This window comes from Asparagus officinalis, chromosome 3, assembly GCF_001876935.1.
Source record: "Asparagus officinalis chromosome 3, Aspof.V1, whole genome shotgun sequence".
Taxonomy (NCBI): domain Eukaryota; kingdom Viridiplantae; phylum Streptophyta; class Magnoliopsida; order Asparagales; family Asparagaceae; genus Asparagus; species Asparagus officinalis.
In genome coordinates this window covers 5,969,423-5,988,850 of record NC_033796.1, presented here as the reverse complement: position 1 = coordinate 5,988,850, position 19,428 = coordinate 5,969,423, and the positions used below count along the sequence as shown (strand labels likewise).

General features: G+C 38.4%; 2 protein-coding genes across 4 annotated transcripts in view; one reads left to right on the top strand and one right to left on the bottom strand.

Moving 5' to 3' along the window:
• Positions 1–14,509, top strand: part of LOC109832777 (delta-aminolevulinic acid dehydratase, chloroplastic-like) — a 30,768-nt gene extending 16,259 nt beyond the window's left edge. Inside the window, exons 7-13 of one of the 2 annotated variants that reach the window (XM_020400190.1) lie at positions 2,903–2,986; positions 5,106–5,173; positions 5,271–5,395; positions 5,497–5,548; positions 5,582–5,740; positions 5,831–5,908; positions 14,235–14,509. In XM_020400190.1, coding sequence (XP_020255779.1) covers positions 2,903–2,986; positions 5,106–5,173; positions 5,271–5,395; positions 5,497–5,548; positions 5,582–5,740; positions 5,831–5,908; positions 14,235–14,399 — 731 coding nt within the window. In that variant the 3' untranslated portion in view covers positions 14,400–14,509. The other variant, XM_020400191.1, reaches the window with a different exon arrangement.
• On the bottom strand, positions 15,982–18,441 carry LOC109832776 (putative WEB family protein At1g65010, chloroplastic). Of its 2 annotated transcripts, XM_020400187.1 has the most exons (4): positions 18,222–18,441; positions 18,052–18,137; positions 17,681–17,843; positions 15,982–17,604 (listed from the first exon to the last, which is right to left on the bottom strand). In XM_020400187.1, exons 2-4 carry the CDS (start codon positions 18,069–18,071, stop codon positions 16,189–16,191), a joined length of 1,599 nt encoding a protein of 532 aa, XP_020255776.1. In that variant the 5' UTR covers positions 18,072–18,137; positions 18,222–18,441; the 3' UTR covers positions 15,982–16,188. The 2 variants fall into 2 exon arrangements, with proteins under 2 accessions (XP_020255776.1, XP_020255778.1); XM_020400189.1 differs by lacking the exons at positions 18,052–18,137; positions 18,222–18,441 and adding an exon at positions 17,949–18,044.

Genomic DNA, 19,428 nt, shown 5'->3' with positions numbered 1-19,428 from the left:
TGCTCTTTCTGACGCCCTTCATCACAATCATGGACCCTAATATGACCTTCAAACGTGCATCCACCAAGGTCACCCTATAACCTGTTACCTTCAAAGCTCCAAGTGAAATGATGTTCTTCTTCAACTGAGGAACGAACCTCACTTCATCCAATTCTCGTATCACTCCGTCACTCATCCGAATACGAACGATACCAATACCACTAATAGAGCATTCGTGGTTATTACCCACGAGTATGACATCCTCTCTTTTCAACTCCTGAAAGCTAGAGAACCAATCCCTCTTAAGGCAAATATGTTAAGAAGCACCCGAATCCAACATCCACTCAGTGGAGTCGGCAATACAAACTGACGGTAGTGCAGATAACGAGTAGCCTGAAGAATCCGAATTTAAATTGTCGCCTCTAGCCCTGGCAACATTCACCTCTGAAGCTTGAATAGCTTTCTCCCTATTCTTCCCGGCTCGATCATTCAACTTTAGGCATTCGGCTTTCTAATGTCTATCTTCTTTACAAAAGGCACACTGGTTCCTACGAACTCCAGAATGTGTCCCTCTAGACTGCGACCTCCTGCCACGGTTTGGACTCTTTGCTTTTGCGATCAATGCCCCCGCTACAGGCTCAATAGAAGTCTCCTTATCCTTCTTTCGAAGCCGATAATTCACAAGTACAACGGTGATCTCACTATACGAAAGAGATATCTTCTCATTAATAAGAGTAAGAACGAAGGTCTCATATTCCTCGTTAGGTAAGGAACTCAACAACAACAACGCCTTGTCCTCATCTTCAATCATCACATCTATATTCGTCAAATCCGTAAGAAGCTTCGTGTAGTGGTTCATGTGATCACTAATGAAGGTCTTCTTCTTCAATTGGAAGCAATAAAGCCTCCTCTTCAAATACAAACGATTTTCTACACTTTTCGTCAAATACGTGTTCTCTAGGACCTCCCAAATCTTCTTAGCCAAAGTCTTATTCATCACATCATATTTTAGATTTTGAGTGAGACAAGACCTAATCACACCACACGTCGTTCTATTCATCTTCTTCCAAACCCTCTCATCAATGTCGTCCGGTTTCCCATCAAACTCTAATGTATTTTTTAAATTTTGCGCGTTGAGCGCATCCAAGACTTCGCATCGTCAAAGTCCAAAATTGTTAGTGCTATTAAACTTCTCCACGTCTATCTTCATAGAGTGAATATTTAAACTTTGGACGGTCTTCACACAGAAAGAATCCTCCACAACTCCTTTCTCAGCCATCTACCTCAAGGCACCAACAACCAGTGCGAAACAAATGAAGAATAGATCCAAACTGATAAAAAGAAATTTTTTACCTCCAACTGAACCTCTAACAAGAGCCTCCAAAAGATCTCACCCCCACACGACGATAGACAAGATCACCAATAGTAAAAATCCCATCTTTATCATCAAACGAAGCCCTAGACGAACTTCCAAAGTGATCTACTCCTCTAAATAGCCCAAGCATAGCCCAGAGCTCTGATACCACTTGTTGTGCCAACCGATGATATGCTTTGGTACCACTTGTTGGACTTTCTACTGAGATCAAATACAAACGCCAAGAGAGAAGGACTAACACAATCACAATAATGACACAAACGCAAACAACCAATTTTTACGTGGTTCGATAATTTTTGCCTACGTCCACGGGAGCGACACAAATAATTTCTTATTAATCACAAAAAATTATAAATAAGAGAGAAGATCTCAAACTTGAGATCTCTCAACAAATAGCAGGTGATTTTAATCTAAAATCACCGCTCAAACAATCTCTCTTAACTACCAAAGAAAACCCCAATTTAATTTCACCAACCCCTCTACACTTAATTAATGAGAGGACAAACTTGGGAACAAATGGGAGCACAAAAGCAGAGAGAGAGAAAACACCCAATTCAGAGCTCAAATCAAAAGGGGGAAAAATTTCCTCCGCCAAAATCTCCTGCTCACGCTCTCTCTCGCTCAAACAAGCTCCGCCGCCGCTCGGGGTTTTCTGACGCTCTCTGCTGCTCATCTCGTGCTCACGAACAGGGTTTCCCTTTTATAGGATACAGCTGTCCCTAACCCAAACAGGCGAGATCGACACACGAGCGGGCGAGCTCCAATCTCACCTTCAAACCCTTGCCATCAGGCGAGCCCCCTCGATCTCGCCTACATGCCCGCAGGCGACACACGAACCGCTTGTCCCTTCTACGCACGCTGGCGAGTCTTCCTCGCCTGTCCAAAACATCGCCTGTCGAGCCCTCGCCAGACGAATCCCTCGCCTGCACCTCGCCTACAGGCAAGCATCTCGCCCTCGCCTCCACGACCTCGCCATCAGGTGAGTTCTCCACAGGAGAGCGACTCGCCTCTCCACGCAGGCGAGCACAACTGCATCGCCCATCCATCTTTGCCGTCTCCGACGAGGTCATGTGCGTTCATCTACACAAAGGTGGAGAGAAGCTCTCGAATCTAAGAATTTAGAATTAGTATAACAAAAACAAGAAAAAAATGAACTGCTTAAAAGATTAATTGTATATACATGCTGACATGCAACAAATGCCTAGGAGTAGTCATTTTCGCTATTTAGTAATAGTTTTTTGTCAGAGATTGAGGTGATGTAATTCATCGAATCAGATCAAGATGGTTGAAATCAAAGTGTTTACGGAGTCATATATGATTGTAGAATATCTTTGCATTAAATGGGAAAATCTATAGGATAGCTATAGACCTAAGTGTCTTGTCAGCGATTGGGGAGGGAGAGCAGATGTTACTTCATATTTTCTGTTTAAGGCCACCTTATTCATATGCACTGGGTAAATACTAGAGGAGAGTAAGAAACATATATATTGGTATATGGTATTATTTCGTGACATGCTCTAAAGGTAATCATGTGGCATACTTTGGCAGGCTGTACAAGTACAACCTCAGCCAGTAGTTCCCTTAGCTTGCCCAAGGTGGGGAAGGTACCCGCTGCCCTATATAAATTTGGGGGTGAGTAGTTTTCTTGCTTTCAGACATACTTCAAGGTTCTGACGTCATTTGTGTTCTTATAAATATTTGCTTCCTTTTCTTTTCATTTTTTTTAATGATGAGGCTAGATATGTGTGCTATGGCTGAAGGTTCTTCGCCAGGAATGAAAACATCGTAGAATTATATTCATCTATGATATAGCAGCAAGTAGAGCGCAACTATTCACTTCTTGAGTAGATCAATGTTTTTTATAACATTATGAGTACTGTTAAATCCCAACTTGCTTGATTCTAAAGCTATTTTCTATTGGAAATCGACAACTTTTGTCTGTTTGGCATATTTGCTTCCTTTTCTTTTCCTTTGTTTTTATGATGAGGCTAGATATGTGTGCTATGGCTGAAGGTTCATCGCCTGGAATGAAAACATCTTTCCTAGAATTATATTCACCTATGATATAGCAGCAAGTAGAGCACAACTATTCACTTTGTGAGTAGATCAACGTTTTTTAAGACATTATGAGTACTGTTAAATCCCAACTTGATTCTAAAGCTATTTTCTATTGGCAAACGACACCTTTTGTCTGTTTGGCATATTTATTCCATTAAAATGAATGTAGGATATCAAGTTAATAATCTCACTCTTTGTATAAGGAATACAAGACCAACTCCTTTGTACATGGCTAAATGGTAGCTCAGTCTATGTTGGCACATGGCCGCGGCCATTAGGTTCTATGGCATAGTTCCCTTTTTCTTAATGCTACATGGGCTAGATATTTGGCACCTTGGCGAAGATTAAGTTAAGCTGACTAACTTTGATTAATTCATGTATGGCTTCTCGTCTTTGAGTTGTTCTCCTTTGCCAAACCTATAGCTACTTTTAGAGGTTTGGATGTCACGTATAATGTCATTCATACACTGTTAAATTAGGAATGATTTCAAATGGATTTGGGTTTCATCTACCTTTACAGGAAACTAGTCAACTGAAGTGATTGAGAGTAAAAAGAATTTACAAAACCACGGGAACATCCACGTAATAAATGCAGTGGCGGAAGCATTATGATATAAGGGCTGACATAAACCCATTACAGAGTTTTTAAAATAAAAAACATCAATGGGATTGTTGATAAGATGTAGAAATAGTCCTGTATGGCGTCCTGATTAGTGTTATATAAATGCTGGTCGGTATCATTTAGTGAAGTATTAAAGAGGACAGATGAATATGCGGGCTAGGAATTTGTTGTCATAAGTGATCTCGATAGAATGCTTCTAATTGACTACAGCACTTACACCCTGTGGTTATCTGATACTTTGGATTGTAAGTTCTTTTAGGGGATGGTTATCTGGTATTTACCTTTTAAAAAAGAAGAATATTTTCTAATTTTATGCACATTGATAGTTGAACAGCCTGTGGTATGATATTTCTGCACAACCATTTTAGACTGATATGTAGCCACTAAATATTGGGTAATCATGTGAATTAAGTATAAGAAATATAACAAACATTTGAGAGCAAACCTGGGTCCGTTAAAAGCCTACAAAGTAGTAGATCTTAGGTTATTCTAGGGATTATTCATCACCTTTTAAATTAAAGATGAATATTTTATTTACTTTGATAGCTGTACAGCTTGTAGCATGATATTTCTGCACGATCTCTAAGGGTTGGATAATTTTGCAAATTGGGTATAAGAAATATAAATGACCATTTGAGGGCAATCATGGGTCTGTTAAAATCCTGCAAAGTGGAGATCCTCGGTTTTTCTAGGTACTATTCTTCACTCGTGGCATGGCTACTTACATTTCAATTTCTTTCATCTTAAAGATAGTAATGTAGTAAATTTAGCTAGTTGAATAATGAATTCTATATACGAGATATAAAAAATTAAAATATCATAGGGTAGAATAATAAAACTTTTTTTTTATAGTTTCATGGAATTGCAGCAGAGCATCATCGAGAGGTTTAATTGAATTTTTGCCGCTGATTTACTGGCCACATATATAGTTAAGAATCAGTGGTTGATACCTTAATCTTGCTCTATTCTGTACCCTGATGTGCAGCCACTCACCGTCATGGATGTTCAGAGGTGTCACTATGGGCAGCCAAATGTTCTTAGTCACAAATTTATTAATTCGATTCTTTTCAGTTTTTTTGACAGGACTCGTCTCTAATGATGAGATGGTCAGTCAGTTGTGTGAACAGGCGCTTTGTCTGGTAATTATGTATCCTAGATCTTTAATGTTATAGCTAAATGTTTCTCACCCTTGATGTTATTGAGTCAAAGAATATCCTCTTTCTTTCCCTCCAAAAGGCTCGTGCTGGTGCTGATGTTGTATGTCCCAGTGGTTCTATGGATAGAAGGGTTAATGTGGGAATTCGATCAGCTTTGGATGATGAAGGATTTCATGATGTTTCTGTTATGTCTTGCACTTCAAGGTATATATCCTGTGTCACTGGATTCTTAGTCTACCACCAGAACTTGGTGTTAAAATCTTGATACTTGATAGACCTTTATGTGATGTATGTTATGGAAACAGGCATGCGAGCACTTACGCCGCAATGTTCTATGACGTTTTGGATTTAAGCCCGCTGCTTGTAGATGAGAAAATGTATACATTTCCTATTATTCTTGTTGTCTTTTCTCTTTATTTCCATATTAATTTGCTCTCTGAACCAATTTTATGTGCTTTTTTCCTTTTGTATAGGTGTGACGAATCAATTTATGGCGAAAACCCTATCAGAAACGGTGTGATTGTGGTTGAAGGAGCTGATATTCTTATGGTTAATCTTTATCTCATAATACAAAAAGATTGAGATGATTTTAAATTTATCTGCTCATACTGTGATACATAATGTCTGCTGTTTTTTCAGGTAAAACCAGGTCATTCTTTTGTGAATGTCTTAGAAAGCCTTCGGGCTAAGTTTTCTTTACCAGTTGCTGCATATCAGGTACAGTTTTTGCCAGGCTACATGAAATTTTAGGAGTATTGGCCCGAATGAACATCTTGTATTCTCTAAGGTGGCATTAGTTTCTTTATTTATCAAACATATAGCATTCTTGAGTACTTCCTGTTTATTGTTCTCTGAGTTTGCTAGTTAATAAATTCGTTTTTCTTGTTTTCTTTCTACAGATTTTAAATCTTTAGTACATCAGCTTCTCCCATATTTTTAGTTGGACAAATAATTAATGTGTGTTCTCTCATGCGCTAAACAATGTCATGAATAAACAACACACACAATACAACCTATCGTTATTATAGGTTCAAGGTACAACATGAAACCCATCTTAAACACGTGAAATTAGTTTATTCACTCGGCTGCATGAATTTGGATGTATGTGGATACTACTTAATGTGGATATGCTGATAAGCAGTATCTTTCAAGAAGAACAATATGGATATCTCGCGGATTAGTCCATAAATAATTATACCTTATATTTATTTTGCAATGAAGAAATAATTGAAACAAAATAGTCTTAGGTCCTGTTTGGATTGAGGGAAACTATGTAAGGGAAGTTAAGAGAACCAATAACCTTGTTTTGGAACTCATTTTAGGAGGATAGTGGAGGGGAAGTTAGCTAAGGTGAAGGATTGTATAATCTGTTCCCCTCCAAATTGGAGTGTAATGGAGGGGAAGGGACTTGATCAGAAAATGATTGACCCTCATGGATGTTTTTATCCCTTCATGATCAAATCTGATGGCTCACATTGAGTTTGAAGTTATCTTCCCTTCCCTTCCCTTCGTTGAAGTTCCCAAACAAGGTGGAATAAGTTCCTTTCCGTTCGCCTTACTGAATTCCCAAACAAGACATATTTTCCCCACCTTCCCTTTACTTGTTTTAACCCCTCTTCACTTAACTTCCTTCTATCATTGAATTCCCAAGCACAACCTTAGTATTAATCCTCTCCATGATATATGAAGGTTATCAATAACACTATCCGCGTTCCACATTTTTAATCTCATAAAACCAAGATACTACTAAGTACTGACAAAGTCAATTAAAGCGCATAGATTACTGCAAATGTATCAGAGACAAATATTACTACAACCTAACAAAAACCCTGCCAAAGACTAATACATTGACAGCATAAACTGAAAAAACAGCTTGATTGATATTAAGTTTAAATTCCTAAATCATTGAAGAAAACAGGCTAAAAACCAACCAGAAACCGGCAGTTCATTTATGTAAGCTCTTACGCAAAATGCAGCAGATTTAAAATATCATGAAGTTCGAACCCTATCTTTTTTAAGAAATTGCTTGTTGCAGCTTTTTAGCCATGATAGGTTCTCTTGATACTGGTAAGCATGTTTTGGAGTTGTTGATAATATAGTAGTGGGTTTTAGTCCCACATTGATTATGAGAACACATCTCACCCTTCTCTACTTGTATATGTATGTGTACACACCCTTCTCTTCTTGTATATATATTCAATTCAAGGAAAAATTTACCTAAGACTCTCTCTCTCTCTTACTTTAACATGAGTTCTCACTCAACCATCTTTAGGAGGCTCGTTATATAAGAGTCCTCAAGGAAATATCATAAAGTTCGAACCCTACCTTTTTGAAATTGCCTGTTGCAGCTTTTTAGTGATGATAGGTTTCTTGATACTGATAAGCATGTTTTGGACTTTTCACTCAACCATCTTTAGGAGGCTCGCTAACTTTAGGAGTACGTAGGGATTGCTCTTGTTTCTTGCTTAATCTAAAATCTCCATAAGCATAGCTTTCCGTGTAATATTTTCTCTTTATTGTACTTACTGTTAATTGTTTGACCTTAAAAGGTAAAGTTTTCTCCTTTGACCTAGTTCTTGATCACTTGTTTATTTTATCTTTATCAAAGTTTGATTCTGTCGTTTAAAATTTAGACAAGTTTTCAATAACATAAGTATTGATAAGAATTAGAGAGAATATTGTTTTGTATCTTCAGCACATCAAGTACAATGAAACATGGTCCCTTTATATAGGGATGAGGAAAGAGCTATACATGGAATTACAGTCAAGGAATCAGTCAAGGAATGAAAATCTCCTAAATATATACAGTCCTTAATAAAAGGGAGGAGATCAAGGAAAGAATCAATCCTTAATAAAAGGGGGGAGATCAAGGAATGAATTAAGGAATGAATATTCTAAGCATATCTAGAATATTCTAACAGGTATATCTGAATCTGAAGTTCAAGGAAATTATGTATGTGAGGGAGCAAGAGAGAAAATATTGCGCAATCTGTGTTTCTCAATTGTGGGATAACTTCTTTCGTACTATAGCCTCAAATAAACCCCAATAAGTAATATTTTGTTTATATTACTTTTCTTTTTAGCCATAGAATGATATCCTATTTGTTTACCTTTTTGAAAAATGCCCTAGCAATAGCACTATTGATAATAGTGTATTGTAGTGGGTTTTAGTCCCACATTGGTTGTGAGAACACACCTCACCCTGTTCTACTTGTATAAATATATGTGTACACTCAATATTCAACTCAAGAGAAATTTACCCAAGATTATCTCTTACTTTAACATGATATCAGAGATAGGGTTATTATTTCCCTTCCAATAATTTTTTTTAACGGTTCTGCGTTCTTTTACCAAATCTTGGTCTTGCTGCTTTGCAGTCGTTTAATGCTTTTTTTTTGCGTTCCTCTGCCAGATTTTTTGGCCTTACCGCTTTGCGGCCTCTTAACGCATTTCACGTTCTCGTTTAACCTTCAGGTTCCATTTTAATCTTCGGGGTTATATTTTAAACATTCGGGTTTCATTCTAACATTTGGGTTTTATTTTAATGGCATTGTTGTTTCAAGATCATCTCTTGATCTCAAATTTACGGCATAGCCGTTTTTCAAGACCGTCTTTTGGTCTCAAATTAACGGCATCGCCGTTTCAAGCCGTCTCTCGGCCTTAAACAAACGTCATTGCCGTTAGTAACGACATCGCCGTCTCAATCCATCTCGACGTCTCAACGTCTCAACATCGACATTAATCCGTTGTAGGTATCCGGCATGAGCATCTAATCCGACCGATCTTCGGGCCACCTTAGTCACCAGTTTTATTCAAGGATTATTATCTTAAACTTTGAATTGTTGCTATTATAGCCTCTTCACTGGCACCTGCTTCTCAGGCTCAGTCTAAGCTCTTTTGCACCTATTGCAAGAAGGAGGGACGCCGTTTTGAGACATGTTTCCAGCTTCATCCTGAGTTACGTTCCTCAGGAGCTGGCCGTAGTTAGCGATCCCCTCAGTCCCGATCCTCTAGTGCACTAGAATTACCGGTCAATGTTATGCTATCTACCACTTCAAACCCTACCATTTAAGTTATTACAGATATTAACCGTCAAATTACGGCTTTTCAGCATACCACCTCTCCATCTGCTGCAAAACTCTCTGATATTCGCCGTCAAATTGAGGCTCTTCAAGCTATTGCAAATATTAGCCATCAAATTGCGGCTCTTCAGCATACCACTTCTCTATATGCTGCACAACTCTCTGATATTCACCATCAAATTGATGCTCTTCAGCATAGAGCCTCTACATTTACTGCACAACTCTCTAGTATGCGTCTTGCTGGTTCTTCAGCCAATCCTTCGGTCTCTGGTACTAATGATCTCTAGATTTTTGACTCTGGTTGTTCCTTTCATATGACTCGTAATGCCTCCCTCTTATCTTTTGTCTTCACTTTTTTTTCCCTCTATCTACACGGCTGCTGGACAACCTTTGTCTATCACTCAGTATGACTCTATCACCCTACAAACTGATCCATCAGGTCGTCTAACTCTTGGCCCAGTCTATGTGGCTCCTCAGTTGTGTATGAATTTAATTTCTGTTAGCTCCTTATGTATGGATGACCTACTTGTCTCATTTTCTTCTGATACTTGTATTGTGCAGGATCCACAGACGGACAAGATTGTTGGGGTCGGTCGGAGGAGACACAAACTGTATTTTCTAGAATATCTTCACCTTTCAGAGTTCATACGTCCACATTCTCTTATTGTTTTTGTAAGTCTAAAATCCTCTACCTTGCTTTCCGCAGATTTGTGGCATAGATGATTTGGTCATGTGTCTCATAAAAGACCAGAAAGTCTTATCCAGTCCGGAGTACTTGGTGTCGTATCCTCTCGTTCTCATATTGAGTCATGTACTGATTGTAAATTGGCTAAATTCACTGTTCTATCGTTTCCAACTAGTACATCTGTTTTCACTTCCTTATTTGATTTGATTCATTCTGATATCTGGGGGTCAGCTTCTCTGCCTTCTTCATCTGGCTACTTATATTATGTTAGTTTTATCGATGATTTCTCTCGTTATACATGGGTCTACCTACTTAAAAACCGCTCTGACGTACTTGCTTCTTATCAAGCCTTTATTGCGATGATCTTCACTCAATGACAAACTCGTATTACACTTTTTCATTCTGACTATGCCAAAGAGTACCTATCCTCTACCATGCGTTCTATCATGTCCTCTCATGGGACTTTCTTTCAACAGTCATGTCCCTACATTCATGAGAAAATTGCAGAACGCAAACATCGTCATATTCTTGATACTGCTCGATCCATGCTCATTTCTTACTTTGTTCCTCGTCGTTTCTGGGCTGAGGCCATTCTCACTACTACTCATGCCATTAATATCACTCCATCTACCTCTCTTTCCGGTACTACTCCTCATAGTCGTGTTTATACTCATCCTTCCCGTTATAATCTGGTCCGTGTTTTTGGTGTCGCTGTTTCGTTCTTCTGCCATCTCACGAACATGATAAATTGTCTCCCAGAGCTGTTCTCTGTGTCTATTTAAGAATTAGTTTGGAACATCGCGATTATCGTTGTTATGATCCTGCATCTCGTCGAGTCCATATATCTCGACACGTTCAGTTTGAAGAGGATTCTCTATTTTATTCTGCTTCTGATAATTTCAATTTCCTCCACACTACTGATCGTGCTTCTCCGCCAGCTGCATCACCCACTTCCTTACCTCAGTTTTCCTTTCGAGATCTCCCTAAAATCTCTCCATCTCCTTCTGTTGACTCTCCCTCACCCGAGCCTTCTCTTCTACCATCTGATCCCTATCTCGTAGACACGACACCCACTCCAAAAAATACTGTTGACCTCCATGCACCTGCGCCAGCATCTCCCCCGCCTGAGGTTCCTCCAACTCTTCGTTGAGGCAAACGCCCACATATCATGCCTGCACGGTATCCTTCGGTTACTTCATATTCATCTATCTTTCATAATTTTCTTGCTACCATTCATACTACAGTTGAGCCAAAGTCCTTTGAAGAGGCCGTTTAATTTCCAGAGTGACGACAGGCTATGATTGAGGAATTTCAGGCCTTTTAACAAATACATACCTGGGATGTTGTTCCCTGTCCCCCTAGCATCTCTTTAGTTGACAGTAAATGAGTTTATAAGGTCAAGTATCGTCTTGATGACACCATTGAACATCGGAAAGCTCGTTTAATGGCTCGAGGTTTTACTCAGCAACAAGATATTGATTATGAGGAGACCTTTGCTCCTGTTGCTCAAATGCCCATCGTTCATACTCTTCTTGCGATCGATGCTGCTCATCGTTGGCCCTTATACCAGATAGATATCAAAAATATTTTTCTCCATGGCTCTTTATTTGAGACAGTATATATGTAACCGCCTTCACGATCCAATATTCCTCCGGGACATTTATTCTCCTTCGCTGTGCTATTTATGGTCTCAAGCAGGCACCCCGTGCTTGGTTTGAGTGTTTTCGCGATGTCGTGCTCAAGACGGACTTTATGGAAAGTCATCAAGATGTTTCTGTGTTTGTTCGCACTACATCACGTGACAGAGTTTTATTACTCATCTATGTAGATGATATGATCATTACAGGTGATGTGGCTGGTATATAATACGCAAAATCTCAGTTGCAACAACAGTTCCACATGAAGAATCTTGGATCTATTCGGTATTTTCTTGGTCTAGAAATTTCTCAAGGCCCGCGAGGTATACTATTGTCTCAACAGAAGTATCTTTCGGATATTCTAGATCGAGTTGAGCTAACTGACGATACAACTGTCGATACTCCACTCTAACAGAATGCCAAACTTTGCTCTACTGATGGTGAGCATTTATTTGATCCTACCTGATATCGACATCTTATTGGCCGGTTGGTCTATCTGTGCATCTCTCGACCGGATATCTCTTATGCTGTTGGCATTATCAGTCAATTTGTTAGTGCCCCACGTTCTGTACACTACGCTACCTTATTACGGATTATCTCCGGGGTACTAGCACTCGCTCTTTTCTGTTTCCTGCTACATCCAAGTTAGAGTTTTATGCATATTTTGATGCTGATTGGGCTGGTGACCCCACTACCAGGAAGTCTATCATAGGTTATTGTATATTTTTTGGTGATTCTCTAATTTCCTGGCGGAGTAAGAAACAAGATGTTGTTGCTCTTTCCAGCACCGAGGCAGAGTATCGTGCAATATCAATAACAGCTAAAGAGATTATTCATCTTCGTCGCCTTCTTAGTGATTTCGATATTTCTGATACGACTCCTACACTTCTCTACTGTGATAATAAGTGTGTCATCCAGATTGCTAATAATTCAGTATTTCATGAGAGGACCAAACATATTAAGATCGACGCTCATTTTATCCATAATTCTACTTCCTCATGTCTTATCCGCTGACGAGCTTGCAGATTTCTTCACAAAGGCCTTACCTGTTTATCGGTTCTAGTTTCTTGTACGCAAACTCACTTTGTTTGATCCAACATGAGTTTGAGGGGGGCTGTTGATAATAGTGAACTCACTTTGTTTGATCCAACATGAGTTTGAGGGGGGCTGTTGATAATAGTGTATTGTAGTGGGTTTTAGTCCCACATTGGTTGTGAGAACATTGAGGGGGGCTGTTGATAATAGTGTATTGTAGTGGGTTTTAGTCCCACATTGGTTGTGAGAACACACCTTACTCTCCTTTACTTGTATAAATATATGTGTACACTTAATATTCAACTCACGAAAAAGTTACCCAAGACTCTCTCTCGTACTTTAACAGGCACGAATGGACTTTGAGCCCCACTGCTGAAGAGAATCTACAAGATGATTATCTACCTGACTTTTGCATTTTAATTGCAGCCTAGTTGAAGCATATTTGGTACTATTAATAGTAAACTAGCTCAACTCTTTTTTAATTATGCAAAACTTCAGATTAGGTGTCGAATGTTTTTAGCCAAATTTTATTTGGGCCCTCAGACTTTGAAAGTCATCAAAAGAGATCCCTAACATTAATTCTGTCATCAATTAAAAGTCCTTGCAATTTTCCATTACGAATTGCTGTTGTGGCAAGAATTTGTCATCTTCCTTTTTCTTTGCTGATTAAATGCTGACTAGATCCCCCTCTCCCCCATTGCCACCAACTACAAACAACCCCTAAAAGTTTTTAAAATTACAAATAGCCCTCATAAAGTTTTAAAAGTTACATATAGCCCCTTGAACTTTTGAACAAAACAAACATACCGCCGAAAATTGTCAAAAATTACAAGCAGGCAAGAGAATTTTTTTACAAACAACCCCATGAAAGTTATTAATAATTACAAACACTACCCTGAAATTTGTGGACGTTACATACAACCGCCTGAAAATTTTCAAACATTACCAGTGGTCCCTAAAAAGTTTCGAAAACTGCAAACAACACCTGAACAATTAGAATAACTATAAAAGCTCCAGAAAATTTTGCAAACAACTCTGAAAATTGTACAAACATCGGTCAGAAAGGTTCAGTAATTACTTATAACCCTCGAAAATATTACACACAACCCCTTGAATGTTCTGAAAATTATAAATTACACCCTAATTTTTTTTACAACACCCCCTTGAAAGTCATGTTGATTAGGGTTTTTGAGAAAGGGGGAATCGTTTTTGTTCTTCAATGTGGAAGGGGCTGCAAAATAGAGTTTGCCATTTAAGTTGTGGTATATGTGACAAATGGGAGAGACCACATGGCAAGATAAAAATGAGCCTCCTTAGCAATTATTAATGGATAAACATAAAAAAGGACTTAAGTTGATAGGATTAACATTGGGGGAGACCTATGATGACTTTCAAAGTTTAAGAATCCAAATGAAATTTAGCTAAAACGTTAGGGGTGTATATTGAACTTTGGCCTTTTAATTACCCATAATAGGTTCTATGTAATTTTACTAGTTGCTGTGTGGTTCAATGCTTTAAATCTATATGATGTTGTTTTAACAATTTGATTATTGCCTAATTTTCTATATTTGACTCCTAATTTCTGTTTTTCTTTCAATATCTAGGTGTTTAATGAGTACTATGTGATCAAAGCTTCTCAGGAAGATGGATGTGTGAATGTGGAGAATGTCATACAGCGGTACCTGGAACCAATGAAATATTCTGGTGCAGATATCATTTTCTCATACTTTGCTCGTGAGGCCGCAAGTATCTTAAGTGGGATGAAATGAAGTCAAATTTAATTAAGTTATAAAGTAAGTTGTACCAGCTATATGTTGATAATAAATTATGAGCTTAATTCTCTTATATGAATAATAAATTAGCGTAATTATTAGCTTTATTGACATTGATGATGGTTGATATTTTTATTGAGATATTTAGCTGAGTGGTAGATGGGAACTGTGTAAGGAGATTTCATGGATAATAACTCGTAGTAGTTTACATCAGGAATAAAAAGAACTTATGCAGGTGCATGAAAACTACTATCAAGTATCTGTTCTTCAACAAGATTTTTTGTCTACGTTATTCCCCATTTTAACTTTCCATCACTCTCACTATTTCATTTGTGCATCTGGTAGATGTCGAGCTCTTGGATCAGTTTATTGGAGGATATTTGGAGATTGTATTTCTTAAGGGTCTTCCTTTTCGTATACAAACTCAGCATTGTGGTGGTTATCTGAGGAATGCCCAAACATAAGGGGGGTTTTCTGAAACTTAGTATTGTTTCTCGAGCAGAAATTTCCAACACCTGTTAGTAGCGTTCCTGAAGTTGCAGCAATGCTTGGGGTTTTTTTGGCAGTTGAGTGCCCCAAAGTTTCATCTTTTATGGTTGTTTTGATTTCTATCCCTTAGTTTTATTTTTGTAGGTACAACCCCTCAGTGAAAATTTGAGTCACGTACAGTCGGGAAGTCTATTTGTTAAAAACAATACTCTTTCTCTGATGGTAGAAAAGACGGGAGGGGGCTAAAAAAAAAAAAAAAAAAAAAATCTTTTGTAGACTCATCTATGCAGATAGTATACTTTCCTCTTCATTAACTATGAATATTCAGGTAACTAACTACTGCTTCATATAACTTGAAAATATTTTATGGTACCTGATTTGTGTTTCTTAACCATTCTAGTGCGTCATGCAATTTGTTTTTCGTAAAAGGCTAACTGTGGACGACGGATCACCGCTAGTACCGCTGTCTTGAGCTCACTACCCTCTAGTTTGTTGTTGCAATTATACCCCCAGAGCGAATTCTTTTTGACTCTTCAATCCGCACGAGGTCTATTAGTCAGAAAAACAATGATCTGTAAAAAAAAAAAAAAAAAAAAAAATCTCTTGTAGACTCATCTATGCAGATAGTATACTTTCCTCTTCATTAACTATGAATATTCAGGTAACTAACTACTGCTTCATATAACTTGAAAATATTTTATGGTACCTGATTTGTGTTTCTTAACCATTCTAGTGCGTCATGCAATTTGTTTTTCGTAAAAGGCTAACTGTGGACGACGGATCACCGCTAGTACCGCTGTCTTGAGCTCACTACCCTCTAGTTTGTTGTTGCAATTATACCCCCAGAGCGAATTCTTTTTGACTCTTCAATCCGCACGAGGTCTATTAGTCAGAAAAACAATGATCTCAGGGAAATATTCAAAAAAAAAATCACTCTAGGGTCCATGTGCAGCAATAAAACTAGAGGGGTAGCAAGTTCGAACCGATGACACTATCAGAGGTCTATCTGCAGCTAACCCCTTTCATAAACCTATATATTGAATCTTTTAACATTTCTGTAGACCGAGGAAAGCATCTACAAAAGAGAACATAAAAATGTACCAATTGCATTCTTTGTACGACATAAGCTCAAACATAAAGCTATACCACAATCATTACTTGCACATATTTCATTCATCTGTCTATAAAAAGGATTGAGGTAAGTTGGGACCTGACTTAGTTACATAAGGAGCACAAATGAGGAGTATAGTCTGTTTCCATCATGCATACACAATGTAATGTACATACGATAAAGCTTTCAGTACCTGTGGAAGCTTCTCCAGTTAAGCATTCCCCCAAATTTTTTCAGCATAGGCTTCCTCTTCTTCTGTATCAGAGGTGAACCATTCCCATAATCAACCCCATTTGATTGATCACCAACAACATGATCAAAATCAAAGGTTGTCAATGTCTCCCCATCTTCAGCATATATAGATGAAGGAATTCTACACTCGGATACATTACTAAATGAAGAAAATAACGGATTTCTCTGCTCCATCGACGACCCATTTTCACTCAACGTAGACTTTAACTTGCCAAAATCACCAACCGAATGTCTCCTCCTATGTGTTTTCTTTGCATCATTTGTACATGAACGAATCGATGGAATTCTAAGTACTTTTTTGCTTTCGCTCACCTCGCCTGTGGGGGTTTTTGAGACCATAGATGAAGCCACATCAAGAAAGCCCTTCAACTCCTTTACGCTATCAACTGCTGCTGCTTCACTGACTTTAAGACACTCGAACTCTTGCTTGATGCATTGCAAGGAACTCTCTTTAACTGATAACAAATCTTTGAGATGAGAGTTCTCATTTCTGACAATCTCTAGAGCTTCTTTAACCACGGTAGCTTCGTTCAATGCTTGTTTTACTATGTCCCGAAGCTTGGAAGTCTCTTCTCTCGACCCTCTTAGCGATTCAAGCAATTTCTTGTTCTCCAACTTCAATTTTGCATTCTCCTCTTCAGACATCTTAATACAACTCATGATTCCATGCTCTTTTTCTTTCCACCCAGCAACATAGTCCTCTGAGTCCAATCTCAGTCTCTCAGCATCTTCAAGTGCAGCGCGCAGTTTATCATCTGTGATCTTTACTAAAGATTTAGATCGCTCGCTTTCCAATTTGGCCTTTTCTAACTCAGATTGTGTTGTGGAGAGTTCTGCCTTCATTTGACTGACCTCGGTAGTGACTTCTTTGAGTGCAACAGCCAAATCATCCATGGCCTTTTTGCTCTTCTCTTCTGCTCGCGTGGCTAGTTTAAGCTCATTCTTAAGCGAAATGATTTCCTCTCTGGCTGGAATCACATCTGAAGGACGTTGCTGCTTCTCTATATTCTCACGAATATTGCAAGAGGAATTCTCCTCTAAGCTTTTGATGTTGTCATGAAGTGACCTTATCTCTAACTTAGCCTCTTCAAGCAAAATCTTGGTTTGCTCGAGTTGTTTAGTTTGCGAGATCATAGCCTCTAGCATTTTCCTTTCCGATTCTTTTGCCTTCTCAACCTTCTTCTCTAAAGCATCCAATTCTTCTTTATTACTAAGCGCCGACATCCTCTTATTGCTTCTCAATTCTTCGAGATCTTCAAGGGCCCTTGTTCTCTCTTCCCTCGCTTTCCTCAGCTCCTCTTGGAGCTGATACATTTGTGGCGGCATCTCTGAACCTTTACCGCTTCGCCTCTGAAGGAAATTCCCACAAAGATCAGTATGCAACGTCCCCATGAATAAGAATGATGCAGTTTCTCGAAGTATTTACCTCTAACCAAGATGAGGGCTTGTTCGCGGTTTTCTTATCGAACACCTTAGCTGCTTTCGAATCTTGCGAGTCCACCTGAAAGTTTAATCCTTTGACTGATCTTGATTGCGTTGAGCTTGGCGATAACCGAGAGCCTTTTGAAGGGATTTCAGAGGACTCGGACCTTTGAAAACATCAAAGAAATGAATAAAAATTACAAGAATTGGTAAAATCAAAGATCAATCAATCAAAACCACGAGGAAAAAAACAGGGGCCCATGAAATCCTACCCATATTCAAACCACATAGCCGAGCTTCAGGATAAAAAAAACCCAGCCCCAAAGACTGGATTTTGGATAGAACAACAACAGCAAAGGAGACAACTTTAAGTACCTTGGCTTAAAATTCAGCATTTTTGAAACGAACCCAACTGCTATTTCCGATTAAATCGCTGTCTCCCCTCCTCAAAACCCAGCAATCTAGCGGAAAAAATGGGTTAAGTTAACTAAAAATCAACAAAAGGGACGTTGATGAGCGGGAAAAGATATAATTATAGATGTTACCCGGATCGAGATTTGCGGGGATCCCTCTGTTGTTTGAGGGGCCTCAAGCTTATGGGTATCGTTCATATTTTCTTGCCTTTTTCGCTATTTTCGGTTAATTATTAAGTGATTTTATAAGTAAAGGGTTTGAAGGATTCGAAGAGTATGGGAAGAAAAAGAGTTGACGGGGCCTCGCGCGAGCGCGCACCGAAGTGCAAAGGGAGCCGCCCGAAGACGAGGGAAGAAAGATTTTGTTTTTGGGTAAATTGTAGAGGGACTACGATCCATGTGACCACGAAATCGACTCAAACAATTTTGATTCTAGACCTAAACTAACAACACTTTTAATTTAAATCTGAAACCTATTTTTGAATGGATAGCACTTTAAATTTAAATTCATATTTAGTCCTAAACGGCTAACAAGTTAAATTTAAATCCAAATTCTAGACGTAAACGAATGACACCTTAAATCAAAATCCGACAAAAAGTCTCAATCTAAACTAACAATCCAGAACGAATAACCCACCGTCCAAAGTTATGGGATCGACCAACTATGAGACAATATGAAATGTGTCATTCGACAATATGAAATGTGTCATTCTCTTGGAATTGCAACCCGAGATCAATAGCTATGAAAAATATACTCAAAATGTCTCACAGTTGGTCTCATGACTTTGGATAAATTCAGTTATCTTATACACTACTCTTGGACTATAAAATACAAAAATGTGGAGTCTAGTCTGGTAAATATCAATGAATAGTTTTTTTCCTGGGTGTTATAGGATAAGAACAGTATAAATGAATTTGGATCTCTCCACTACAAAAAAGTAGTAGAGAGACCATTACTTTTAATCTCAATCGTTGATTACTTAGTATGCGATTATGATACATGTATTTTACCATTTCCTAATTTGCACTCAAAGAAAAAAATCATAACCACCAACTAGATAATTAATGGTTGTGATTATGTAGTGGTCCCTCCACTATTTTTTAGATAGTGGAGAGGATCCGAATCCGGTATAAATCTTCTTGTGCAATAACGTGGAGAATACCAATGGGATTATTGGTTCATGTGTTTTTGACATTAGATAAAATAAATAAAGTTGCATAAGAGATATGCTTTGAGACAGAAGTCAACTGGAGTTTAGGGGGGCGGTAAGTGGCCAGTTCTAATACACAATTACGTGTGAAATAAGGGAGGTATTAATAAATATATGCATTTTTTCGT

Excerpts from the sequence above, each read along its gene's own strand:
- LOC109832776 (XM_020400187.1), bottom strand. The coding sequence starts at position 18,071 with ATGCTGAATTTTAAGCCAAG. Across the intron at positions 17,844-18,051 it reads ATGCTGAATTTTAAGCCAAG|GTCCGAGTCCTCTGAAATCC; the intron begins GTACTTAAAGTT and ends ATGTTTTCAAAG. Across the intron at positions 17,605-17,680 it reads AGCCCTCATCTTGGTTAGAG|AGGCGAAGCGGTAAAGGTTC; the intron begins GTAAATACTTCG and ends AATTTCCTTCAG.